The sequence below is a fragment of the Daphnia pulex genome, chromosome 1 (assembly GCF_021134715.1).
Source record: "Daphnia pulex isolate KAP4 chromosome 1, ASM2113471v1".
In the NCBI taxonomy this organism is placed as follows: domain Eukaryota; kingdom Metazoa; phylum Arthropoda; class Branchiopoda; order Diplostraca; family Daphniidae; genus Daphnia; species Daphnia pulex.
The window spans coordinates 374003-399545 of NC_060017.1; the positions used below are offsets into that span (position 1 = coordinate 374003).

Sequence of the window (25543 nt, forward strand, 5' to 3'; positions counted from 1 at the left end):
GGGCTAAAATGCGGGATCCGCTGTGGATGCCACCAGGGGGCACCACTAGATTACAAATCGTCATAGGCTAAAGTTGTGCAAGTTTATCTAGATTTTAATGCTTGTTTTATTTTAAAAATAGGGAATAATAAATTAAATAGAAATTGTAATGCAAAAAAATTAACAAATTTTCCTGTATTCTCTAAAACATTCACGCATAGAAAACATAAAACTAATGTAAAAAATAGACGTTATTTCCGAAAAAATTAATCGGCGTAATGTCGTAGATAACTAGACATCCTATAACAAGTTATAAAACAACGCTTCAATCAGAACCTCTGAAATTCTAATTAGAATTAGAATTTCGCAAATAAAATATGGTCAACACATAAGACGAAATCATGTCCGTCAGAACTCAGAACATGTTATATTACATAGCTAAATGAGTGTATACATAGTATATACTATATACACTTATATATAATGTATACAATTATATGAGAAGGTACACCGTACACATGAATGACAGTAAGGGCAAAAATTAAATATAAAAATATATATAATTATATGCGATTATATAATATCGGATGTATAAAAATATATATAATTATATGCGGTTATATAATATCGCATATAATTATATATAATTTTTTATATAATTTTATACATAAATATATAAAGTCGTTCAAGGTATTTTCCTATCAAATTAAAGGCAGATAATTTTCCAGAGGTGACGTGAAAATATTTTAACAAAGTACCACGTAACTTGAACGGATCACATCATTACACTGATAATATCATGGAACTTATCGATTCATGTATACGTGATAGAAATATTTTGCTGCGGCAGGTGGCAGTGGAAAAGCCACCAATAAGTTTGGTTTTCCCGTCATGAGAAAACGCCGAGAAAACGAATCATGATTGTGCATGGTGAATTTCAACCCACCATCAATAAGCATTTCCCCGTGTTTTCTTTAATGTTGTGTTCATTTTCTAAATTAATTTTGCATTCGCACCTCGTTTTAGTTTTAAGTATTTAATGCATTAGACCAATTGCATTAGCATTACGCTAGAGCTAGACATTAAAAGATATTTGTACTACCATGTTCGAACCACAAAAAACTGTAGTGGTTGTTCGAAATGCCAAGTAGAAGTCAAGCGGCTCCCTCTGGTGGCCGATTCATGATTTCCACAACACATTCCGCAGTTTAGTCCCTAAAAGACGATGACGATGACGATGACGATGACGAATTATGGCGACCCGCTGTTTACTTCGTAGTCTGTGGTCTCACAATTATATTTACCCCAAGTCACATAATTTACGAAATACGTACATGTTACGATTATAAAAATGTATGTATTATTTCATTGTCTTGATTTTCTTCACAAAATTTTGTCGGATTCCGCTAACAATGAAACGTTTTTAAAAATTTGGTATTTCAAGCGAAATAGGGGACGAAAAAAAATTCAATAATTAGGTTTGGGCAATTAAACGCAACAGATAAGGACGAGCGTATAATAGGGGAACAATGGTTTGAAGCAGTATTGTTCCATCAGGGATTTCAGATTTCAGAATTTCCAAGGCACACTCTATCGCTGGCTTGCAATCTGCGTTCTGGCGATTTACTTTCCATTTCATCTCTAGCTGATTCAAGGACTCTCCAGATGGTTGCAGATAACACAACATCACATGAGCCAAACAACGCCCCCTTAGAAAGAACAAGCGAGCATTTTTGAAATTTCAGTATACGAACAGGACTGTACACAACATACTTAAAGAAGAAAAATGCTACATACTTGGATGAGAGTTTGGGAACTTTGCCCAGACCGATTGTTGATAACCAACTTTTGTTTTCCTCAATCCACGAACTAAGCAGCTCACACCATTCTGATTTAACAGCTGTCCTGTGGGGGCTGATGTCCGGCGAGGCTATATTCCAAACATTCACCAGTCTCTCATACATAAAGCACAGTTTTGGCTCCAATGCTTCACTGAATTGATTGTTACAAGCGGAATAAAATTCATTGATCTCAAAATAAAATTTAAAAAATCCGTAAATTATTATTACCTTAAGGAGAGCAGTTTGCAGTTGGAAAGCATCTGTTCTAGGATATACGACTCGTCTTCTACCTCGATTTTTCCCTGATTGGTAACCAGGCAATACCAACTCAAAAGACATCCTTGCTGCCAGCAAACTCTGGTCAGTTCCTTCAAACCTCCTGTGGGGAGCAATCCAAAAATAAAGGAGCGAGTTCCTTCTAAATGTTCCAAGGCAGTTTCCAGCACAGCAGCAACTCGTTTCAAGTCAGAGTGACCACCACCGATTGAAGTAACCACTCGCAGAACAGTCTCTACCAAGGCGGGATCGACAGGGTACGAATTAATCCGCTGGCATATGCAGTTTTGAAGGGCGTCGGCAATCAGACTAGAGCTGGACACGGCCACCGTTAAATACTCATGAATGGCACTCCTGTATTCCGCATGCTGACTATTGTGGCAGATGAATTCCAAAAGACAACTAACTGCATTTATTATAGCTTTAGGATGTTGCTGGTTGAGAGATCGGTAACGAGAGACAGTCAAAGCCACAAGACGAATCCAGGATCGAATAAACATTTGTCTCTTAAATGAATTGTCAATTTGATCAGACGATTGAATATGGTAGCCACTGGCAGCTTGCAATAAACTGAAAATATAAATTCATTAATAAAATACAGAACATTAGAAAAAGCCAGAAGTTTCAAAAAAGAAAATTACCGAAACACGAGAGCATCGTTGGAACTGGATGATGTTTCCTGTCTTTCTAAATAAGGTTGCAAAACGAAAAGCGGATCACAGGTAGAGACGTACCAGTTTAATACTTGGTCATAGACGTTGGGGTCTATGTATTGCCAAGGATATGAACAAGCTTCATCTAGTATACGTTTCATCATTGGATTCTATTCAAGGAAAAGAAATTAATCAGCCGTGAATTGCATGATTGGTGGCGGTTTAAGTATTGTGGTTAGTACCTGTTGAGCGGTTGGTTCTCCAGCCAATCGGACATGCAGATGAAGCAAACAAGCTAGTAATCGGGCACAGGTTGCCGGTTGAGACTTACACTGTGCAATGAGGGACGACAAGGAGCAACGAACGAAAAGACTGACTAGGAACGAATGAACTTCGGGCAAGAACTGTCCCACAACACGCACCATTTGCTCCAGGTCATTCAGTGAAGGGATAAACGATTGCCAGGGTAGATTATCCAGTGCTTGATGAATTACCTTCAAAATAAAAGTGTAAATTTGCGATTATTTCCTACAAAATTCATTAATAAGAATCACCTGAAGTATGTGTGGTTTGACGGCTGTGTGGCAGAATCCATGCAAGTAGAAGGTTAGCATCTGAGACAGAATGCTCTGCTTGGCAGGAATCGTCTCATGGATGAAGTTGATGCAGTGTATGATGGAAGAAGCCATTAACGAAGCCAAACCGCTATCGGCAGCGATCCACGGCAGCAAGAGTGTACGGTCAGAAGACGCATGTTGTATCCAAGCTGCGCAATTAGAATTTACGTGTTGTTGGGTGTATGGTAGTATCCAAGGAGAATAAAGATCACGAATACTAGTCCAAAGCTGCCCAACCACTGCAAGAATTAGTTCATGTTTATCATTATCATTCAGTAAGACTGAGAATTGGAGAAAAGAAATACGGTACATAAATCTGAAGGTGTTCCAGCATCAATTTGCAAAGTGGCAAAACACAATCCATGGCCGATGGTCAGTAGAAAACAAGTAACAACGTGGACATAAGGTCGATATTTCGGATACAATCCATAAAGACCGTGAAGCTGTCGTTCTTTGGAAAAATGCTGTGACAAAATTATGGTCGTCTCCATCATCTAAGGAAACGCAAAAATTATTAGAATTTACGATCGTAAAGATTTTTGGAAAAAAAATTTACTCGATTGACATCCAGTAGCGTCTGTTGAGTGGTGTATTGCAAAACCTGTTGACGAAACTCTTCCATGCTCGATTCGGGTTGAAACCGGAGTAATCCCTGACCTAGGGTATTGATCAAGTCGCACCAAAGAGCCGGGCTGCAGCTCTGGGCTTCGCTGGATTTCAGCAGTAGATGCAGGACTCGGTTATACTGCTCTGGAAAATTGTGTAACAATACATGTTGCAAATGGCGTCGCAGGATCTATTTCAATAGAAATTATTATACATTGATCCTTGAGGAAATTAGAATAACAACTTTTACTTACTTCATGGACGGCTTGTGCCTTTTCAATTGGTGTTGGGCCAAAACTATCTAAAGCAGTAATGATGATATCCAGAAGTTTCACGCGATCCTGTGGATAGCATTCTCTACAATTCAACCACCAACGAACGTCAAACTAAAATTTAAAAATTTAAAAATATATACCCATTAATTTCAATTGGAAAATGGCTTTCTACTGATTTACCGCGCATCTACCTTAGTAAGAAGGACTAGAATAAGATCACTATCATGTTTGGATAGGGTTGTGACCAGCCGATACGAGTCTAAGAAAGCGGCAATGGCGGCACTGGAAGGATCCGGCGTAGATGGTGTAAAATGAGGTGCCACAAGACCGGCCAAATTAGAATTGCTACTCAACAATCCTACAAGGTTTCGGCACTGTTCGGGATGTCCCGCAATACAACACTGGCCTGTAAAACCAAGAAATATTTATACGAGTCTCAATAGACATAAATTTAACCACACTCACCTAATCCTTCAAGGCAAGTGGAGAGTAACTGCTTGGTTGGTAAAAAGCTATTACTCTCTTCACTAACAAGTTCAACTAGAATATAAAAGAGAGCTGCTCCTGTCTCCAAAACCTTGGGCTCCGATGAAGCTCGAATTTGTTCGACACAGTCTTCAAGGAGAAGAGCGGCTACGCAAAGCTTTTGGGTGTTGGGGTCTTGGAAATCTGATCGCAAACGGATCGCTTCCTGCCTATTCGTGTCTAATTGTTTACGAACGGAAGAGTTGATTCGCCAGGGCTCGCAACTCAGTTTGATTACAGCCGAGCCGCTACAAACTCCAGATTGTGTTCCATCACATTTGACCGTCAATGTCCGTTCTGATCGATAGGGACAATAAAGTTCCATTAAAAGCTCGGCATAGTGGCAATCCAACGACGTCAATTCGGCCATACGTCTACTGAATTGGTCGGCACAATCTACGACGACTTGAAGGTGTGGATTGAGTAGTCGACGGAGGTCACCGGCATTCTGGAACGCAGCTAATCCTAGTCTCGAGAAGGGCCGTTGAAGAGCTACTTGAGCTAATCGAATAGGTTCAGGATAGGATTGCAGTCTTGTAAATATTGTGTCTTTATTGAGTTGTAAAAAATCTCCTGTTTTTTTATGGAACACTACAGAAGTAGTGATGTTTCTCTCCTTGTTCCATGATTCTCTGAGCTCTTGACGCTCCGCATGGATAGTGTTGAAATTGCAGAGATCCAACCACATATCGGAGCCTTCGAAGAGTTGAAGCAATCGCGCTGGATGGTAATTGGGCGCTAGTGATGGCAAATAAACATGCGGTTCCAACAGTTTAACGTCTTCCACCCAAAGACAACAACTCTGTAAGAAGCTGGAACGTATGCGGTCGTTCTGAAATAGTTGAACACCTTCTTCCCATTTCAAAACAAGTCGTTTCAATAAAGAAGAAAGAGCAGGAGAGTTTGTCATGATTCGTTGCCCAATGGCCCAACTATCGCTGCCGATTTCCGTGGATTCCGGACGAGAAAAGTAGAGACTGAAGAAACGCTGAATGATCACAGGAAGCAGCGGATGTTCTAAACCAATTTCCACTGCCATTTGCGCATATCGAACTAGACAAAGTTGGTTGACACCAATGGGAGGGATTTTTAGAAATCCAGCAATTGATTTTAAAGCCTGTTCGACACTTTTAACTTTGCCCGGTTGTAAATCGATGGTGAGATGTTGCCACATTTTAGACTGGCGTTCAAATTCCAGTTCCATGATGATCCACGAAAGATAAGGGAAGGTTGGGGTGGGTGGAATTAATTCGGTTGCGTCCAAGTGGCCAAGGGCTTCAGACGAACCGCTGACCCAATTACCCACACGCGAAACAAGTCCTTTAGACGGCCGATGGACTTTAGAGGATTCTTGAAGGACGACTGATAAAATGCGACGACAACTTTGGCTACTAACCGGATCCATCCAAGCGGTTCGCGACAAAGTGTCAAGCAGGTAAAGAATACTTTTGTCTGCATTCCACTTGGTAAAACTGGTGAGAATATTTATCCAAATTTCAAGGGCAGGTGTGGCTCCAGCCAAATTCAACCTGAATTAAATTTAATCCCTTGGTTATTTTAATAAACATTTAAAACTGGTTTTATTCTCAAATAAATTAAACAAATAAAAAAACTGACCCGTTTAACTTCCAAATGGTGATTTCAATCAAAGTAGCCATCATTTTGAGAACATCTCCGGGAAATTGTGTGGTCAATAAGTTCTTGGCCCTCTTGTAGTAAGTCAAATCGGCCTGGACCAGCCGTTGGAAGATGTCCAGCAATTTTCCCTGATCATACAGCACATCAGGACAAGTGACTAAGAGTGGAAATAAATGGTTGAGGATGGCCACGACCGGGCGATGTTGATCGGCGATACTCAAAGTGTACAAGAGATCGACGCCGATCGAACAGAATTCCGGAACGCTGTGCCCAGCATTAGTCATAGATAGCGCTACATAGCAGCTGAAGGGAGTAGGTGATTGGCGCAAAACTAACAAGTGAGGGTCTTCTTTTAACTGCCGTACAGTACGGAAGGCCTGTTGCGGATGGTGAAGCATCCACTCAAGATGATCCGGAAAACAATCGAAAATGTGGAGGCGAAGTTTAAGGACTAAATGCCAAGCCCACTGGACCACACTCGAAGAATTCCAAGAACGAGAAAAACTTGTGAGAAATTGCACCGAATCAGCCAGAAAATTTGAAGCCAATACGGGGACGGCCGAAGGAACTGGAAGCCTGCCATGAATAGAAACAACTTCCGTCAACAATAAAGCCGTTTGCTGGTGGAAAGCAGTGCCCAGGAACGGACGTTTAGGGACATCTTCTAACGCCCAGTTCAAACGAGTCAGCACTGTGACAGCGAGTTGATGACGAACAGAATCGAGAGCTTCGTTCAGCAGCCAATCTCGTAGTAACTGGAAATCTTTTATCGTGGGCTGCCATTGATGTAACGGTAAATCCTTGTAAAAAGCCAACGAATCAACCGGTAACTTGTGATGTTGCTTCAACCTTTCGAAGATGAAAGAAACGAAAGGCGGGTAACGGTCGATGATACCCACCAAGAGATCTTTAGCCGTTTCAAAGCAGATCTCCCTCGTGATTTCACTCAACAGTCCCAACTCGGTTAACTCCCAGGCGACCAATTGAAGAAAGCTATTGTCCGATGAGGCTGATTCATCACTGGCCATTGCCGCCAAAGTCACTAGGAAGACGAATCTATCTGGTTCGGGAAGTTGAATCAATTTCGTTTCAAGAAGATTCCAAAAAGAATCAGCGCAGAAAGTACTTTCTTGATTCAAAGAGTCGAGATGATCCAGTTCGATGGGTTCGCCAATGATCTCCGAATGCCACCGTACCCACAACTGGAATCTGAGTCGATGAGTCAATCCGTTTAATGGAATGCGACTCAAAAGCTGCCACGATCGTTGTTGTCTCGTACGAATCAATAAAGACAACCCTTCCAGCACGACATGTTCATATTCTCTTGATATTCGTTCCAACATTGCCGAATCAACGAATCTTTCCATGTGTTGGGTTTGCCATATATCAGATAGATTGCAAACAGTGTGCAAAATTAGCTGACCGAATTTCTTAGCCAGATTCTTGTACCGAAGTCCTTGGTAGGTTTTTAATCCGGATTCAAACATGCTCAGGAGGTGGCGGGCAATGGCGAAAGAACGAAGCCATTGCCCAGCTTTGATGGGTCCGGTAAGAACGTCAACTTGATCTTGTTGCCGAAGTTGAAAGGCAAAACGAAACACATTGGCTATTGGAATTTGATTCAGTAATGACAATAGGTCATCATCCGTTAAGTTCATCACAGTCATTTGATTATCGGTACATTCATCTTCACCTTCGGAGTCTAGCCAAACCCAATGATTGTCTTGGTCGGGATCGATCCAACTTTGTAGAAATTCTTGACGACTGCGGACTGGCTGGCACAAGATCGACAATAGCGCCAACACAACATCAACGTGATGGATGTTGGTACCCTGGCGGTCTTCGAAAGGATCGTAATAGGGTGTCTGCACGTATGGACTGCCCCATCGAGCCAATCCTGTTGGGCAGCGCAAGGCGTGATGGGCGAGGAAGAGATAATCTTCTTTTCTAGCTCTTTTCAGCAAAGAAACAGCAACATAGTTCAGCCAAGATTTCAGGTGGTCGATAAACACTGGATCTTTGACTGGCCGTCGCAGGAAAGCAAAAAGAACCGAAATTGAACCATGCTCACTTTGTTGGCTGCCCTGACAAATTAGCCATTCGACGCGCAGTTTCCACCAATGAGATTCGTAGACACTCAAAACCAACTTTTCTTGTATCTTTTCGCGTTGTTGTTGCAGCTGGCGAATTAGTTGAAGTGAGGATTTTTCGTTGAGATGGGCTACAGGAAAATCGTAGTAACCCTTAACTTTTTTGTTGTCGGAGCATTCGCCATATTCCACGACCCTTTTAGTCTCTGTTGTCCAAAGTTGGGACGTCAACATTTCAACGTCCCGATTCACTTGATCCAGTTCTTCCATTGTACTTTTCAACATTAATCTTGAGCGCAGAAAGTATGTTAGGCTTTCATACAATGGATGTGATTCTAAATGTTTTCGGCAATCCAGAAAACTTTCCACCACAGCCATCTCGCCCACAAGTAATTGGTTTTCATAGAAAGACACCAGCTGCTCCGCTGTGAAAGGCTTTAGATTGCTTAGTTGTTGTTGATTAAAAACAACTTGAATGATATTGTCTTTAAATGACTGAGGAAACGCAGTATCTGCTACTATTTTATCACAGGGAAGATCTAAGTTGAACTCGAGAGTAGCATTTAACATGCTAGGAGCTGGTGCTGAAGGAGCTTTTGTCTCTGTTAATTCTGGGGATTCCATCAAAAGTTCACTCAATTTATCATAAATAGATTCTTCACATGTGCTGGGAGTCTGATTGTATCCACATTCACTCACAATTTGAGTATTTTCAAGTTGAACAGATGAACTAAAATCATTCTCAACACATTCAGGTTCATTCTGAGAAAGGTTGGGAATGTGATTTGTTTCCTCAATTTTACTAGTTTCTGGTTGTTTCCTCGCATCTTGTTGAAGCCTCTCTTCAACTTGTATGATGGCTTCTGATTTTTTTTCACAATCATCTTCAAAATGTATAGACCTTGTTTCATTTTTTATCTCCAATATCTCTTTAGAAGATTCAAGAGGATCAACCTAGGTGAATGAAGCCAACAAACTGTGAATAACGTAGACGAAGTAAAGTTTTTTTTTAAATTATTATTACCGATTTATCCTTAGTTTTAGATTTCCCTTTTTTCTTGTTCCTCGGACGCACTGCTTCAGCCATGATTTACTGATATCGAATACGACGTAGTTCCATTGAATTGATAAAACTACAAAGCTCAAAATTTGTTTTATCTTTCCATCCTGGATTCCCAGTTCTAGAAGACTACAGACAGCTGAATCTGTTTTCATTACGCATTTCATAACAGAAGCCTTTTCTCACCAGTTTCGGCTTTTCCGCTTTTCTTAGCTGGCGGTAGGGCTGTGGCCCGGGACGTTTTTAGCGGGTTTTTTTTTAATGGGTTTTTTAGACGGGTTTTTCTTCTTCCGCGGGTCGTAGCGGGTTGGGCCAACTGAGTGACCGGGTTTGGCCCGGGCCAACCCATGGGTCAAAAAATTTATACCGGTCGGGTAACGGCCCGGGTAAAAAATCGGGTCAAACACACTTTTTTTTTTACAAACTTAAAAAAATTCCCTAAATTTCTTAATTATCTTCTTCTTCCAACAGTGACACGTCAATTCTGTCTTTCTGAACACCCCTGAACGCCCTTTTCTACCACTTATCTTACTTTTCATGCTACGAAATTATCGTAGAGCATTTGGCGGCAATATTTTGAGGCCGCAGGCATAGAGAATAACGAGCTTCTCTATTTGACTACTAGATGGCGCCACCGCTCGGGTTGGCCCGCGGGCCCGGGGGTTCAACCCGTCGCCCGCCCCGTTAAAAAAAATGCCTCGGTGGGTCGAGTCGGGTTGGGTTTTTTTTCGTTCAGCCCGGGCGGTGGCCCGGGTTTTCATCGCCCGGGCCACAGCCCTAGCTGGCGGGCCAGCCTAGCACTCTGTGGCCAGCCTGGCCTGTCAGCAACCTGCTAATTTTGCTTTTCAGCTTTGCTTTGCTCTGGCTTTGCTTCAATATTTTGCCAATATTAACTAATTTTAGATACACAAAACATGCATGGGGGAGGTATTGATTATTACATATAATTGAACTGAAAAAGAAATCGAACACGGGTCATTTTGCTGAAATATGTGATGGCAGAGCTATAGAGGGTGCCAGACATTCAGGCCATCGACAATCAGGCCAACGACGTTCAGGCCAGGCGGCCTGAAAGTCCCCGGCCACTGGCCTGAATGTCCAAATAATCCTTTCAGGCCAGTGGCGGCAGTTGGTAATCTGGTAATTTTTAAATGCAAAGTCTTGAGTGATGGGATCGTGACTCTTGACGTGAGTGATTGAGGATATCTATTATTGAGTGCATCATCTCGATCATTTATTACTAAAGGATGGACCGAACGCTCATGGAACTGTGGAGTGATAAAGTTCAATGAAGCAGAAGCCCCAATTAAGTGCGGCTCTATGGTTATTACATTATTTTGAATACTTATTTTTATTTCAAAAGTAGACTGTAGCTGCAGCGCGAAACAATTAAATTTATTTAGAAGTCAGCGAAAGTTAAATCAGGTTTGGTAATCAGCGGTAATCAAACTACAATTCAAATTAAAAGAAATTCCCAGAATAGACTAGATCAAGCGTAATACATCGTTGCTAGAGCCGCGTTATTTAAAACATGCGTGCGTGAGAAATTTGTGACAACATAAGACTACGTGATCTGTTTCTTATCAATTAACAATATTCCCAGTCTTGATGGTCGACTGGTCGACAAGCTAGGGGGCATTTCTCTGGGGCAATCCAGCGGCCTTGAAAGTTATCTGACACGAAGGAGTTGTTCTCTCGTTTGGTGGGAAAAGGATAAGTAGGCAACGCATTCCAATTCTCCATACAGTTATAGCTATCGTGAGCCACCTATTATGACGATATAATTAACTTTACAGGTTCTTCCAAATGTGAATATGTTCATAGTTACCACATCGTGCTTAACAGAGGGCCAGAAAATTTTAGAGAGGAGAATTTGATCCGTATCATATTTTTGGTTGTGTCCAAAATTTATCAAAACTCGCGTCAGGCCTTCTACAAGGTCCCTTCGTTGATATACTTTGACTCCGAACATACCTAATCATAAAGCGCACTTAGTAATTATTTCAACTGAATTATAAATTGTACGAGAGACCAGCAAGGATGCGGGCTTTATGAGCCTGGTGATCCCTCATCAAGTGAAAGGTGTAATTGAGTTGAATCCATTGCTGAATTGCGGCTACTTCTCGATTAGACACTGTAGCGTCTAAATCTCTGGTAAGTACTACATCAGCAAGCGGGTCCAACAACGGTAGAAATCTCCAAATTCGTCGATTGACATTGGAAACCTGTTCTCCGGTTACTGGTCGGAAATCAGGATTTTTTTTCTTTCGCTTAGAAAGCCTTCTCCAAAGACTACCTACGTCGCACAAATCAACCCACGGGTAATCACAATATACATCACATAATATCTTGCGTTCCTTTGTATCTACTTCTGTATTGTGATGTAGTCTCATGATCCACCCTGAAAACAATAAGAATTATTGTTTGAAATTGAGCAAACGTTTAAAATAGAAGTTTAAAACATTTTTACCTGGAAGTAGTTGTTTGATTTTAATAGCGTTTTCACGAACAAACGAGAAATACCTCATCCCGTCCTTGTCAGCATTTCCAAAGAGAGAAAAAGAAACAATGTTTTGGTTTGGCCCTCGTTGAACAGCTTCCCCATTGCACCATGTATAGTCAACTTTTTCTTGGCGTATTGACGTATTATTCCTCGAGCAAGGACAAGGGGAGAGATAAGAAAGTGCTTGCGAATCGGGAGGGAAAACTTGCATTGATTCCACATCAGTACGGGAAACCAGATTTGAGCCAATCTTTTCAAAATGCCACATCGATACCAAATAAAAGGAGAACACTGCCAGGGTCACCAAAGGAATTTGAATTTTCCGAGGTCTGCTACAAATTTCCATTTTACCATTTGAAAACTATGGGATTAAAAGAGAAACATACAGAATCTTTACATCGCTACGCGTCTAAACTTCATGAAGTTCTTTCAACGAATGGGAGGCTAGCGAAAATCACATTACTATTACACTTGCGGCACGGTCAACAACCCCATTAAATATAGTTATAGCCCGAGGATCCACGAAAAACGAAGAAGATTTAACTGACGCGGAATTTAACGTTTATACTGTTTAAATCAGTTAAAAATAATATGGAACTTAACAAAATGTGACGTTGCAAATTAAATTTTAAAAGATTCCCCAGAAAATCCGAACACCTTTGAAACGAGGGCTTTTACACTGGGTTTTCTGGCTCCATCCTGCTGCCAGGTCGTGATAGATGGATTCAGTTTTGTTGTGATGTAATTTGTCACATAACGAACACAGGGCATTTGCAGCCAGAAAAGGGTATCTCTTTACTACTTGAAAATGAGGTTTCCACCAAAAATATTCGTTGTATAATTTGTCGTCAGAGGCCAACAGCTTGAGGTATTCGGCTAATTCTCGAGGACTATACTGTAATGCGTCAATGTACGAATGAGGTGGTGCGATGGCTGAGTAATTCGCTCCTCCCATTACAATTGGGATGATTCGACGTTGTAGGACGTCGAAAAACTTTTCAGTTACATAATCGTTACAGAAAGAATTTTCAAAGGCGAGGTAGAACTTGTAGCTGCTATCAAGCAAGTCGTAACATGGCTCAGTAGACAAAAAGGCACTTTCGTTCATTGGGCAACGAAGCGAATAGCAACCGCCATAGATATCCACTGGGATGTATTGGCGCATGATGGTGACGTATTTTTCTCGGCGACTTTGTGTGAAGCAGTGCGAAACAAACCACGCAACCAATTTTGTTTTGCCAGCCGCAAAATTCTCACCATTCTTGGTCGATTGTATATATGCTTTACGAGTGTGGTGTGTAGCCGGGGCAGATGGCAAAGGGATTATTTCACCATAGTGATAGCGAATATCCGCGTGAGTTGCGTACGACATTGTCCAATTAAATCGACGATTAAAAAGTTTAACTTCCTCACCGATGTAGGTTGGTGGCTCTTGGGAAAAGAAAATGTAACGCTGTTCCGGTCGTCTGTGTTCGTCTACTGGAAACTTGTAAAGAGAGAGCGGTGGCATATTAAATATTATACTGTCAAATTGGTGTAGGGGAGCCCAAGTTCGGTTTTTCGTAATGAAACAATTATTTATCGGGCAATGATGACTAGTGAAAGTATCGGCTCCTTCTCCGAAAACCTCCAGCTCAAAACGTGAGTATGGGTTCCAAATTAAAATCGTTTTCGTAGAACTATTGATGAGACTCAATGTCTGAGTCAATGATGGAAAATTAGGAGTTGGCCATGTTGCCTGATAAAAACCTACAAAGAGGATAAATGTTATTGAAATGACAAAAATCCGCTTAACCGATCGGGAAACGTAGTTTGCTTGGCGAACTAATTCCATGGCAACGTCCCTGCGCGCAAAACAAAACTTTTTTTTAACACTGGATTTTTATCTGCCTTGCATTTTCGATAAGTAAAGGACAAGGTTAAAATTCGTCATCTCAGCATGGTCGCGGTCTAGAACGAAACTAACTAGTAAGGAAGTGAAACACGACACAAGCTACTCTAGAGATGAGCAGCCATGCGAGTATATTGGAGACTCCAGGCGATGGTAGGGTCAGTGAACCGAAGCGCTTTGTACTCCTTAACGCTGCCAGCGTTTTCTCTCAAATGATTCTACTTTTTGTGCAGGTGAATTACGAATGGAATTAACTTGAAAACCAAAAAATAAAAAAAATAAAAAAAACTACTTTAACGCCCATATGGCCTCGATAAATTTTCCAATGTTTTTATGATATAGGAGAAAATCCAACACAATATGTCTGGACTTTGTGCCCCAATACCACAGACATTTTATTTCTTGATAAATCAAATCATACCATTATACGCTAACACTTCCACACAAATTCGGTACATTGCTGGTTGTAACATAAAGGTGGCATGAAAACAAACAATAAGACTGGAACGACGGTGATTGGTGAATGCTACTAAACTAATTAAATTTTAGCGGAATCGGACACACGCGTTTCTTCGGGCAAACGGACGTCGGCAGAATTTTTCGATTGCTCTAACGGTTTAGCAAATGCTCGACTTACAACAAGTTTGGTGTTGGTTTTCCCATAGAATTCGAGTTTCTTTTCCAATTTTGTATCAAACAAGGTATCAGAAGGTGGCTCACCCTCAGCTTCTGTGAAGAAGAGTTCAGTTCCAATTGTGTCGTAGTATTTTCCTTCGTAAAGTTGATTTCCAATTTTAATTATGGGTTCATCAGTTTCCATGCCAAGTACTTTGATGGAAACATTTTCTTGATTCAAAGCATCACTCCCTGTGTTTCCAGCAAATTCTACCAAAATGTACTGTTCTTCAACTGTTTCTTCATATTCACTTTCCATTTTTCTTTTTACAATTCTTCTTCACAAGACTGTTAAATGAATGATTTTATTTAATTAAAGAACTGAACATTAAAGTGTCTGGAATATTATTTTACCCACCAAGTTATTATTTTGAAATGTAGATGAGATACTGGTATTCCTCAAAGTTAGTATTGTTGAAATTGATTCAAATCCTCTTGCAAATTACAGCAGTATTTAAGGTAGACAGATCGAAGACCTAAAAATATTTAACATTTCAGCAAAAACATTATTTTCATATTAATCAATGCAGTGTTATGAAAGTTTTGATGAAATTTATTTAATCTTTACCTGAGTACACAGCCACTCGATGTTTTAGGACGTACTGAAGTTTATGAAACCGAGGTTTTCTGGACAATCTTCTCAGCATAACCTGAAGTTCCAGGATTTTTTCATTTATTGAGGCCAAATGTTTCTTTGCTTCTTGCAACTTTCGTTGACGAGCTGCTATAGCTTCTTCACTTAGAACAACTTCTGATGGACCGTTGATAGCAAAATTAATCACGGGACGTTCAGCAACGTCCATTTCGTCTCACTTATTAAGACAAAAAAAAAGAATGAACATTTCCCCCAGAGGAAAAGGCGTATTCTGTTCTGTGTCTGTTCTGTTTTCTCCTCGATGACCTCCTGTGTTCCTGTTCTCCGAGCCGGAGTTGTCAGGTGTTCGCCAATAAACTTTCAAATCGCTATAAGAGATGGCGTTGTCGTCGAACGATTTTTTAAAACTTGAGTTTATATTTTTTTTAATCGTATTTTTATTTAGACGAATAAATGTTTACGTCATGATCAAGTACTCACCACTGCAGATTCAGAAACACAAAGAAAAACCTGCTTCCATGAAACAGTACTTTTATGATAGTAAGTATCCTACGGTTTTAATTTATCCCACACTGAAGAACAAAAACTACCAGTGGGGGCTACCCGTCTGCTTGCAAGAGCTTATTCTCATTTTCAAGTTGGGAATAAAAATAAAAAATACCGACTAATAATCATTTCTCCGTATCACATGCAAGGCGCATTTCTTTTCCTTGGCAAATAAAGATTTTTAGCACCAACATTTTCAAGTCTCTAATTCCAAAGCATTTCGTCGGCGCTTAATAAACCAGGGCACGAAATACGAAAGGTGTCACTATCAGGACAATTACTAACTAATCCCTTTTACTTATAGTTAGGTTTGCAAAATATAGTACAGTGAAATTTCAAAATTGTATTATGTGTGATTAAACACGAGTGGTTTACAGATAGAAAGACACAAGAATATTCTGTGTGATCAAAACGGAAATACAACGCGAAGAGCGAGAAAAAGAACACAGAAATCTATTATTTATTCTTTGCGCGACCTGTGATTTTTGTATGTTTTTTCGAAAGCTTTATAGGTATTTAATGTTTCTGGGTTGTTTTCAAAAAATGCAACGACCGATTCCTGGAAAAGCATTTGTAATCCGTTAAGTAGTTTTTAATTTTGGTATTGTGCAGATCATGATATTAACACTGTTAATTTACCTCATCTCCTACTGCAGTCAATTTTCGTGCAGATAATTTTGATGGATTGCTTTCAACTGGGCTGCCCTTTTCGGAATACAATCTCTAGAAAAACAATTTAAAATACACACCATGAAAACAAAACTCAATATATTATGTTGTATGCACAATATTGTCATACCTCTCCTGGGATTTGAAGTCTTGTATTAATTATATCACCAGTTGCTGGGTCAAATTTGGGTGTGAAGATGGGAATCTGAATATATCAATGTTAGTAATAATGAATTAATGATTAAAAATATGCTTGTATGATAATAAAAGAATGAATGCCTTATTGTTTGCCAGTCTTGATGAGCTTCGTATTGCAGGAGTTTCCATTTTGGATGATCCTGAATTTTCAAATACATGATTAACAATTTTGGAAAACTGATTAAATAATAGCATTACCAGTTGAAAGTGCAAAGTTGTGAGCATCGTGATTAGTTTCAATTGCTTTATCTGGTAAAGTGTTGGGAGTTTCTTGACTTTGATTTTTTCTTAATTTCTAAAAAATAAAAACTCATTGAAAATATAGAGTAAATGCATTCTCTGAAAGTGTGTACTATTTTACATACCAAATATTCACCCCATTTCATTTTCTTAACGTTTAATGGGATCTTCAAAATTGCACTAATAAATGGAAGAGTTAAACTCTCAATCATCCGTTGTTTGTTTTCGAGCATATCCTTTAAGGTCATTTCAACTGTTAAAAAAGTAAATGAGTTAAAATAATATTATCCAATACATTCATAGAACAAATTAGTCAATAAACATTGTGACATAGCTTACCATTTCGGTCAAAGTCCTTCCTGAGAACAATTTTTTGTTTATCTTCATCAACGAACGTAGGAAAACGATTTTTCTTGTCCTTAGAAGAAGGAGGAGTGCTGCAAGACGAAGAATTGTCTTCTTGGTTTGTAACACTCGCTTTACGACGAATCCTTCCCATCGTAAGTTTTTTTCACGATTTTTTGGCTCGACACTTTCCGTTCGGAATTCCAGAGGGAGAACACAATGGCAGAATTTTGAATGAATGGACGTTGCCACACGGATTTTTTCTTCGTAAATACAGCATTGCCACAAACGAAAAAGTCAAAATCGCAACTTGATCTCGGTCGTCTGGACGAACCCTACCGACTTTCATGGGTACGACATTTAGACGGTAGGGTTCGTCCAGACGACCCTAGGAACGGTAGCGCTCGTCGTGGCGGAGGGCTACAACACACTGCAGTGTGAATACGAATAGTGTAATGTAAACACACACAACCTACGTGCTAATTAGTGAATTTTGTGTTATTCTCTTCTTTAGATGTAGTTGTAGATTAGAATCTGTTTTATCTTTATTATCATAATGACAAGTGTTCCACCCGAGTTGGAAGGACCAACAGTAAATCCGGACTTTGATGAAGCCCAAACACAAACAGATAGGTTTGAGTATGGAAAAGGATACGATTTATCGTATTTTCAAGATATTAGGGTATGTTTGCATGAAATATGCTATTGTTTAAGTGACTTTTATATAGATTCTTTTGTTATAGGAGAAATATCAAGGAAGGAGGAATGTAAGACGGAGGAAAGTTCCACACCAGCAAGGCCTTGTTGAAACCACAACAACATATCCAACCCGCCCAGCACTTTGGTTAGATTTCAAAAAGTCAAAAACAACCTGCAGCTCCAGACGAGCATCAATCCACAACATTGTAAGTATAAAGGCGGTATAAAGACTAACATATTTCTGGTACATGTTATTTACACTTTGTAATTTTATGTTTTAGCAATCTAAAACAGCGATAGAAAATGGAATGGACCATTTTACTCTGTCAGCATCCCAAAATGTAAAAGAATGGTCCACTGATGTAAGTGGGTATGGTAATCTTGCAGGTGAATTCATGAAAACACAAGAATGTCATGATGCAGTAGACGCTTGGACTGCTTTGGTTAGAAAACATCAATGTAAGTCCATGTTTTGTTCTTATATAGACTTTTAATGACATGTATATTCTATTATAGTGAAAAGGGAAAAAGATTCAGAATGGATTGCCCATCACAAAGAAGCCGAGGATCAACGCAAGAGGAAACGTGTGGAAACCATTTACGGTAAAACTTCCGGTTGTTTGGCCGCAACAAGGACTGAGGCCGCTGCTTCTAACGCTAATCGGCATAGTAATGGAGGTAGAATCATGTCAATAGGTAATTCTTAAAGGTAGAACATTGTTAAGTCACAATAAATGTGGAGTACTATTGAAACTAAATAGGGTCCACTGCGCAGATTTCAACTTTGGAATTGAATTGCCAAGAAGATGGTGTAGAACAAATCAGAAATACTCAGCACAGTCGTGGTAGCATGCAACTTTTGAGAGGAGGTAAGCCAGTAATTTGGTCTAGGAATTGTTTTTCAGTGTATTAATTTGAGTAACTATTTTATTCTAGCAGGACAGTTGACTGAAGCTGATCAACCAAATCAACAGCCTCCATTGCCGGCCACTCCTAGTCAAATCAATGTCGATCATTTTCATCAGCTTTCTCGTGAGCTTTCATTAATTCTTTTAAAGTTAAGTCCCAATGAATGTGGTGTACTATTGAAACTAAATAGGGTCCACTGCAGATACGCAGATTTCAACTTTGGAATTGAATTGCCAAGAAGATGGTGTAGTACAAATCAGCAATACTCAGCACATTCGTGGTAGCATGCAACTTTTGAGAGGAGGTAAGCCAGTAATTTAGTCTAGGAATTGTTTTTCAGTGTATTAATTTGAGTAACTATTTTATGCTAGCAGGACAGTTGGACGAAGATGATCCACCCAATCAACAGCCTCCATTGCCGGCCACTCCTAGTCAAATCAATGTCGATCATTTTCATCAGCTTTCTCGTGAGTTTTCATTCATTCTTTTAAAGTGTAGTCCCTATTAATGTGGTGTACCATTAAAACTTAATAGGGGCCAATGTGGACACGCAGGATTCATCTTTTGGATTGGATTGCCAAGTGAATGGTGTAGTACAAGTCAGCAATACTCAGCGCAGTCATAGTAACATGCAACTTTTGAGTCGAGGTAAGCCAGTAATTTAGTCAATGAATTGTATTTAAGTGTATTAATTTGAGTAACTATTTTATGCAAGCAGGACAGTTGGACGAAGATTATCCACCAAATCAACAGCCTCAATTAACGGCTAATATTTTTTCATCTATATCGTCTAATACCAATCGATCTACTTCGGTCAATGCCAAACCTGGAAGAGGCCGTTCGACCGGTAGCGGAACCGGATCGAGAAGAGGTAACAGAGGTTCTCAAATCCGGGCTGTTCCAGTTAGTGGAGAAGGTGTGACACGGAATTCGTATACTACAGCCTACTGCTACCAATCAATGTATTATGCCCTGAAACCAAATTCAAGCCCACCAGAGGTATTATTTTGATGCACAATTTGATAATGCAAGTAGTTGCAAATTGTATTGTTTTATTTATTAAAATTTTCAGTACTACTTCATATCGAAAGGAAAGCTTCCGTCGCAGTATTCGATTACCATTGAACTTCAAAAAGCTCCTGTCTTAGCTAAATGTTAGAGATGCGGATGCGATAGAGATTCGGCTGAATTCCTCGCGTTTTTTTTATATTTTTTAAATATGATTTTTTTAAATATGCATATGTTATAATCAAGAAAGGTTGTTTGAAACAGCTTGTGTTTTTTTAATAAAGTGACTTGCCAAAGTAGCTCGGTTATTTTTTTATCACTCATTCTGGAGCACTGGGCACCTGGCCAATTTTTAGTCTCAACGCTACATAAGTAGTTGACCCCCCTCCCTCCCCCCCCAGGTTGAGCCAATGTACTGTGATGAGCATAAAGAAGGAAAAACTATCTTTGAACAATTTACCGTCTTACTAACTTGTGATGAACATAGGATTTTTCGCCATGATGATTGATGAAGTTCATTCCATCAGAACTGTGGCGGGTTCAAAACGATATGTATGCATTGTAACTCCATTAAAATATATTTTGATAAATGAAGAATTCAATCAAAATAAGTAACGTAGTCACGTAGATATAAGTACGTATTCACCAATATAAAAAGTACAAATCCCATCACAATCACGTATAATTTGTGGGGGGAAAAATCATTAGTACCGATCAAGTATTTCTTGGGAAGTCGTTTACCGCATGCAAGTAAATAAAAGTTTTTTATGCGTTTTTTCATTGTATTATTAGCCAGCCGCATAATAGTGTGCGTGAAAATAAAAATTATTTCGCAGTGAATTACACATGCGTATGTTCATATTAGGCTTATTCTGAATTGATATTTCGATTCAGCATAAAAATCTGAGTCAGAGTTGTAAATTTCATTAATTTTGGTTGTCAGCCGCCCAGTAGCGCGCGTGAAAATAAAAAATTCGTTCGCAGTGAATTACACATGCGTATGTTCATATTAGGCTTATTCTGAATTGATATTTCGATTCAGCATAAAAATCTGAGTCAGAGTTGTAAATTTCATTAATTTTGGTTGTCAGCCGCCCAGTAGCGCGCGTGAAAATAAAAAATTCGTTCGCAGTGAATTACACATGCGTATGTTCATATTAGGCCGATTCTGAATTGATATTTCGATTCAGCGTAAAAAGCTGAGTCGGAATTGTAAATTTCATTAATTTTGGTTGTCAGCCGCCTAGTAGCGTGCGTGAAAATAAAAATTCGTTCACGGTTAATTACACAAACGTGTGTTCATTTAAGGCTAATTCTGACCAGATATTCCGATTCAGCGTCAAAAGTTGAGTTAGAGGTGTAATTTTCATTCATATTGGTGGTAGCCTGCGGGAGTTATTGGTTTACGACACTTTTTTTTTAAGGAAAAAAAGCGCAGTAACTCGCTTACAGTTACAGGGCGGACTTTTTTCAGTAAAACATTTGATCGCTAAAAACTAAATCCCGCAGGCTACTACCACAATGAATGAAAATTACACCTCTAACTCAACTTTTGACGCTGAATCGGAATATCAGGTCAGAATTAGCCTTAAATGAACACACGTTTGTGTAATTAACCGTGAACGAATTTTTATTTTCACGCACGCTACTATGCGGCTGAACCACTAACATTAATAAAAATTACACCTCTAACTCAACTTTTGACGCTGAATCGTAATATCATGTCAGATTAAGTCTGATATCAACATAGGCATGTATAATTAACTGCGAAATAATTTTATTTTCACGCGCACTCGGATAGGCCTATAGGGATGACGAATAATGTTAATGAAACAAATCAAAAACCTCATAATTATACTTTTATTCCCTTTCATCAATAGCTCCATTTCAAAAGTAGCCCTAATTACAGGATTTGCATAACTATATATAAGAGAGTTTCAAACGATCGATATTAATTGTTTCCTTCATTGTCCTCGTCAGCGTAGTCTTGATAATCGTTTGTCTCTTCGTCGCTGTAATCCTGGTAATCAGCAGTCTCCTCTTCGCTATCTTCTTCGTATGCTTCATTTTCCTCATCACCATCTTCTTGAATATTATCTAATAGAAGGTCTTCGATGCCATTTTCAATGTCGTAGGCGAACGTGTCTTCATCCAAAAAGTCGGATTCGACATCGAAGAGCATAGTCGCATCAGCCAAAACTTTCTTCCATCGCGCAATTTCGAGTTGTTTAAGAACAATTTGTCCTCGGTGAAACTGTTGATTCCCTGCACTGACTGTAATCAGTCAATAAATTACTTAACAAACCATACTAAGTTAAATTCAAGACTCGTAACATACTTTGATCCTGGAGTTTTTTAATATCTTCTTCTAAGTTTCTTCGAACTTTACAAATGGTCTCAATGAATGTCACCATTTCCTTTTCGGTTTGAATCACTTCTTCGCGAAATCTCTGTTCTAGCATCCACGCATTCACAGCTTGAAAGTGATTTGAAACAGAAACTAAAAAGCATAACAATATTAAGTGAAGGAGAATAAAAAACCAAAATATGTATACTCTGTACCAACGGAATTGTGCCAGGGAAAGATCCCACTCTTTTTGTGCTCCTCCGTCACAACAACATTATATTTGTTGTTCATCTCCTCGATTAATTTGTCTGACCTAGTCTTCAGAATTACGATTTTTCTTCTATGGACAGTCCTTGCTTTCGCGCTGTCTACAAATTAATTCATAATTTATCAAGTATAAATTAGTATAACTTATTGATTAGCTGTTACCCGCAAACTTCATTTCGCGTGCTTGCAGTTGCCTTATTGCTAGAGCTATACCCTCAAGTTCTACTTGGATATTACCAACAGTCCAGTTCCCGTCAACTCGTTTGTCTCGTACTTGTTTTGCTTGGACAACTAGTTGTTTCATTATCTTAGGCATGTCGCCCTCCTGCACATGGAGTTTTTCCAACCAACCACGGAATTCTTTTCCGTAGTCGATGGCTTTCTTCTTGGCCTTATTTCAAGAAAACAGTAATCTAGACTATGTATTTTAAAGAATTTAAAAGTTTTTTTTACAGTCTTAAGGCGTTTAGGCAGAGTAAAAACCATTTTCTTCTCTTTGCTTGTATTTTCATAGATAAAACCTTTAGTTAGGTGATCGTTTCTGTCTAAAAGTACAAAAAGTCAACACAAACGTGAAATCGCTACTCAATTTAAAATTTCTCACTAGAACTAGTCATGTGCTTTGTAGATGCATTGTATCTTGAGATTTTACTGAAACCTTGTTCCATTTCTTCTCCGACGGTCGCAGCAGCGCCTTTCCGAAAATGACCGAACCATAATACCTTAATCAAATATAAATTATGCAACTGCAATTGAACAAAAATTCAAATGAACTGTAACAATGGTACCTGACACGCCCAAGCATGCGCTTTCCCATGAAATCGTGAAAGAAAAGGTTTCATCTTTGTCGTCAGACAAGCAAACCTAGCATTAATGTTTCCTAGTTTTTTAGCGAAAGGCCAGTAACGGCAGATGACGTCATAACAGAAAAACAATATCCCGAATTGCAATGCCCACCATTGAAGGAAAGCAATTACTCGGTATGTTTCACCACGATGAATGTTAGCTGCACGGAGAACTAAACCGTGTCGACAGCACATACACACGATCCCTGTTTCATCCATTTTCTTTGAATGGGAATGAGAATCAGATTTTCCGGCTTTGAATGTGGAACCACCACATGTAGCGTTCCCTTTAGTCTGAAAGAAAGATAAATTTAACATATGTACCGATTAGGATTGTGGACCAGCATACCTCAGGAATAGCTTTGTTAACTTCCGCAACAAAAGCTTCTACGTCATCATTTCTCGCAATCGCCACGTTTTCCAATAGCTCTTTCGCTCCATGACTAGACAATAACAGGGAAAAGTTTTGAAAAAGTGGAGTAAGGACAAAATTATAACATATGTTGTTTACCCTTGAGCCGATTCACATCTATAACATTTCATGTTGCCGTCAACATGACAAGCTAGCGGTTTGGCTCCGCAAGCTTTGCATTTCATGTGCTCTACCCTTAATATCTCTTTTTGAATTCGAATACGATTAAACTCGTATTCTCTTACAGCCATGAGGAATTCGGTGTTACTCAAACTGGTGCACTACAAATATAAGGGTGGATAAATTAAGGAATTAGACAAAAAAAAAATTACAACTTACTCGATTATGTTGTTCAGAGATTTCTTGAATAGTTTCTACAATTTTGTTCATGGAAATACCAGGCATTTTGTGTTGAAAATGCCAGCACCAGTCCAGAAGATCAGTACAAATGAGAAAGAATGAAGTCTCATCTACAGCGGATGATGGCTGAAAGCCAGAAACAAAATAATCTTCCGCTTTTGCTTCGAACCAATAAAGGCAAACGTTGCACTCCACAACAGTTGACTTCATATCCCAACGACCTGAAATCGAAATGCACCGTAATTAAGCGAAATCTGTTTAAATATCAATAACGCTGAAGTTGCCCTCATTTACCATTGGCTGTAACTACGGCTACGTCTCTTGAACCAGGTTTCGTAGTACACGAATGAGGGCTTTTGCATTCTGGACAGGAAGTCACAAGTAAAGGAAGTGACACTAATACAAGATAATTATTAATCTACATATATAATTCAAGAAAGCATTATTACCTTCAACAGTGATGTACCCATCTTCAGATATGAACTCGTTTTGGCGCAAGAATTTTAAATTTTCGCCATTCTCACACACCTCCCTATTGTGTAGTACCAGTTTGCGGTGAGTGATCATATCACATTTGCTGCAGAAATCTTGCTTGCAAGTAAAGCAACGAACAGGATTAGTGACTTTTTCACATACACCACATTTACTTTCAGTGTAGGAACGGGAGCTAATGTAGTTTTGAAAGACAGCATCTCTCTTGGAATCCCAAGCATCTTCCTTGTCTTTCATGCGAGTTTTCCACTCGCTTTCTTGATTGGCTTCCTTTTTCTTCTTGTTATATTGTAAAATGCTTGCTTCAATGATGTCTTGTTCCAGTGCGACTGAATGAATTATATCCTGTACACCACTTCTTTCTGTAACCAATAGAACATTTTTAATCGTAAACTTGAACACGAACTTTGATAAACCTACCATTACTGGGAGTTATTTCACTAGCAGTACCAGCACTTTCTTGATTAGAAACTGTTACAACTTCATCAGGTTGGGTAACATTTTGGCCTCTGTTTCTGCCAAAATTTTGGAAGAAGTTCCCTGAACGTTTAACCCTTACCCGTTCTTGTTGTAAAGTATCATTTTTTCGTTTTTCGGCTTTGGTTCTGGTTCGATGCCCGGCCAAAGAATCTTTAAGCAAATCTCTGCCTGACATACTGTGAGAAACGGCACTAAACCTGCACTAAACCTGAATTGACACTTTTGAACTGCTTTTTGTTTATATTGACCAATATAGACAGTATGTTGTTGTAGCCCTCCGCCACGACGAGCGCTACCGTTCCTAGGGTCGTCTGGACGAACCCTACCGTCTAAATGTCGTACCCATGAAAGTCGGTAGGGTTCGTCCAGACGACCGAGATCAAGTTGCAAAATCGGGAAGATAGTTTTTTTTTTTTATCAGTTTTTAAAATGATAAATAATTTGTTCTGTCATGGTTCTGTAAAGTCAGTATATATATATATTGTCTCTCCATACCCATGGT

The 25543-nt window shown here is 39.3% G+C and overlaps 7 protein-coding genes and 1 long non-coding RNA gene across 11 annotated transcripts; 2 read left to right on the plus strand and 6 right to left on the minus strand.

Moving 5' to 3' along the window:
* Nucleotides 1–1316: 1316 nt before the first annotated feature.
* LOC124200636 (ectopic P granules protein 5 homolog) lies at nt 1317–9710 on the minus strand. Its single transcript, XM_046596904.1, has 13 exons — nt 9525–9710; nt 6390–9454; nt 4713–6301; nt 4439–4653; nt 4227–4358; nt 3923–4162; nt 3677–3860; nt 3304–3605; nt 2992–3243; nt 2738–2919; nt 2049–2666; nt 1777–1971; nt 1317–1688 (listed from the first exon to the last, which is right to left on the minus strand). The coding sequence occupies exons 1-13, from the start codon at nt 9585–9587 to the stop codon at nt 1454–1456; spliced, it is 7272 nt and encodes a 2423-aa protein (XP_046452860.1). The 5' UTR covers nt 9588–9710; the 3' UTR covers nt 1317–1453.
* Nucleotides 9711–10934: 1224 nt separating this feature from the next.
* LOC124209993 lies at nt 10935–13897 on the minus strand. 3 transcript variants are annotated; one of them, XR_006881132.1, is made up of 5 exons: nt 12031–13897; nt 11930–11961; nt 11593–11856; nt 11389–11534; nt 10935–11327 (listed from the first exon to the last, which is right to left on the minus strand). XR_006881132.1 is itself a non-coding variant. In XM_046608361.1 (4 exons), exons 1-4 carry the CDS (start codon nt 12407–12409, stop codon nt 11148–11150), a joined length of 1074 nt encoding a protein of 357 aa, XP_046464317.1. In that variant the 5' UTR covers nt 12410–12935; the 3' UTR covers nt 10935–11147. The 3 variants fall into 3 exon arrangements, 1 of the variants encoding a protein (XP_046464317.1); XR_006881120.1 differs by having other exon boundaries at nt 11593–11961; XM_046608361.1 differs by having other exon boundaries at nt 11593–11961; nt 12031–12935.
* Nucleotides 13898–14068: 171 nt separating this feature from the next.
* On the plus strand, nt 14069–14430 carry LOC124210451. The gene is made up of 2 exons (XR_006881197.1): nt 14069–14187; nt 14297–14430. It is a non-coding gene; the product is annotated as an uncharacterized LOC124210451 (long non-coding RNA).
* A 62-nt stretch (nt 14431–14492) lies between these two features.
* LOC124192169 (transcription factor tau 55 kDa subunit-like) lies at nt 14493–14888 on the minus strand. Its single transcript, XM_046585356.1, has one exon. It carries the CDS (start codon nt 14886–14888, stop codon nt 14493–14495), a length of 396 nt encoding a protein of 131 aa, XP_046441312.1.
* Nucleotides 14889–16098: 1210 nt separating this feature from the next.
* LOC124210423 lies at nt 16099–17461 on the minus strand. The gene is made up of 7 exons (XM_046608487.1): nt 17217–17461; nt 17003–17130; nt 16836–16932; nt 16719–16777; nt 16570–16644; nt 16410–16493; nt 16099–16329 (listed from the first exon to the last, which is right to left on the minus strand). Exons 1-7 carry the CDS (start codon nt 17374–17376, stop codon nt 16231–16233), a joined length of 702 nt encoding a protein of 233 aa, XP_046464443.1. The 5' UTR covers nt 17377–17461; the 3' UTR covers nt 16099–16230.
* A 76-nt stretch (nt 17462–17537) lies between these two features.
* On the plus strand, nt 17538–20137 carry LOC124192173. Its single transcript, XM_046585368.1, has 11 exons — nt 17538–17904; nt 17966–18127; nt 18203–18380; nt 18438–18617; nt 18683–18790; nt 18858–18953; nt 19021–19134; nt 19205–19297; nt 19365–19478; nt 19549–19829; nt 19903–20137. Exons 1-11 carry the CDS (start codon nt 17779–17781, stop codon nt 19987–19989), a joined length of 1539 nt encoding a protein of 512 aa, XP_046441324.1. The 5' UTR covers nt 17538–17778; the 3' UTR covers nt 19990–20137.
* A 1543-nt stretch (nt 20138–21680) lies between these two features.
* LOC124210399 lies at nt 21681–22991 on the minus strand. Its single transcript, XM_046608447.1, has 5 exons — nt 22906–22991; nt 22615–22843; nt 22401–22553; nt 22177–22338; nt 21681–22112 (listed from the first exon to the last, which is right to left on the minus strand). The coding sequence occupies exons 1-5, from the start codon at nt 22936–22938 to the stop codon at nt 21790–21792; spliced, it is 900 nt and encodes a 299-aa protein (XP_046464403.1). The 5' UTR covers nt 22939–22991; the 3' UTR covers nt 21681–21789.
* On the minus strand, nt 22938–25422 carry LOC124209662. Of its 2 annotated transcripts, none has more exons than XM_046607789.1 (8): nt 24982–25422; nt 24519–24923; nt 24364–24465; nt 24049–24290; nt 23809–23990; nt 23647–23740; nt 23241–23591; nt 22938–23174 (listed from the first exon to the last, which is right to left on the minus strand). In XM_046607789.1, exons 1-8 carry the CDS (start codon nt 25214–25216, stop codon nt 23043–23045), a joined length of 1743 nt encoding a protein of 580 aa, XP_046463745.1. In that variant the 5' UTR covers nt 25217–25422; the 3' UTR covers nt 22938–23042. The 2 variants fall into 2 exon arrangements, with proteins under 2 accessions (XP_046463745.1, XP_046463833.1); XM_046607877.1 differs by having other exon boundaries at nt 22945–23174; nt 24364–24432.
* Between the last annotated feature and the right edge of the window lie 121 nt (nt 25423–25543).

Bases quoted from the DNA above. Each gene is read 5' to 3' on its own strand.
- LOC124192169 (XM_046585356.1), bottom strand. From the start codon at position 14,888: ATGGAAAGTGAATATGAAGAAACAGTTGAAGAACAGTACATTTTGGTA.
- LOC124209993 (XM_046608361.1), bottom strand. From the start codon at position 12,409: ATGGAAATTTGTAGCAGACCTCGGAAAATTCAAATTCCTTTGGTGACC. The intron at 11,962-12,030 runs GTAAAAATGTTT...TATTGTTTTCAG, and splicing joins AATCAAACAACTACTTCCAG to GGTGGATCATGAGACTACAT. The intron at 11,535-11,592 runs GTCTCTCGTACA...CTTTATGATTAG, and splicing joins TAAAGCCCGCATCCTTGCTG to GTATGTTCGGAGTCAAAGTA.
- LOC124192173 (XM_046585368.1), top strand. From the start codon at position 17,779: ATGACAAGTGTTCCACCCGAGTTGGAAGGACCAACAGTAAATCCGGAC. The intron at 18,381-18,437 runs GTAAGTCCATGT...ATTCTATTATAG, and splicing joins TTTGGTTAGAAAACATCAAT to TGAAAAGGGAAAAAGATTCA. The intron at 19,830-19,902 runs GTATTATTTTGA...TAAAATTTTCAG, and splicing joins CAAATTCAAGCCCACCAGAG to TACTACTTCATATCGAAAGG.
- LOC124210423 (XM_046608487.1), bottom strand. From the start codon at position 17,376: ATGGGAAGGATTCGTCGTAAAGCGAGTGTTACAAACCAAGAAGACAAT. The intron at 16,645-16,718 runs GCATTCATTCTT...TGATATATTCAG, and splicing joins CAAGACTGGCAAACAATAAG to ATTCCCATCTTCACACCCAA. The intron at 16,330-16,409 runs GTAAATTAACAG...ATGCTTTTCCAG, and splicing joins TGACTGCAGTAGGAGATGAG to GAATCGGTCGTTGCATTTTT.
- LOC124210399 (XM_046608447.1), bottom strand. From the start codon at position 22,938: ATGGTTTTTACTCTGCCTAAACGCCTTAAGACT. The intron at 22,339-22,400 runs GTACAGAGTATA...TATGCTTTTTAG, and splicing joins TCCCTGGCACAATTCCGTTG to TTTCTGTTTCAAATCACTTT. The intron at 22,113-22,176 runs GTATGTTACGAG...GACTGATTACAG, and splicing joins TAAAAAACTCCAGGATCAAA to TCAGTGCAGGGAATCAACAG.
- LOC124209662 (XM_046607789.1), bottom strand. From the start codon at position 25,216: ATGTCAGGCAGAGATTTGCTTAAAGATTCTTTGGCCGGGCATCGAACC. The intron at 24,466-24,518 runs GTAATAATGCTT...ATCTTGTATTAG, and splicing joins TGGGTACATCACTGTTGAAG to TGTCACTTCCTTTACTTGTG. The intron at 23,991-24,048 runs GTAAGTTGTAAT...TTATATTTGTAG, and splicing joins TCTCTGAACAACATAATCGA to TGCACCAGTTTGAGTAACAC.
- LOC124200636 (XM_046596904.1), bottom strand. From the start codon at position 9,587: ATGGCTGAAGCAGTGCGTCCGAGGAACAAGAAAAAAGGGAAATCTAAA. The intron at 3,606-3,676 runs GTACCGTATTTC...TAATTCTTGCAG, and splicing joins TGGAACACCTTCAGATTTAT to TGGTTGGGCAGCTTTGGACT. The intron at 2,667-2,737 runs GTAATTTTCTTT...TTATATTTTCAG, and splicing joins AACGATGCTCTCGTGTTTCG to TTTATTGCAAGCTGCCAGTG.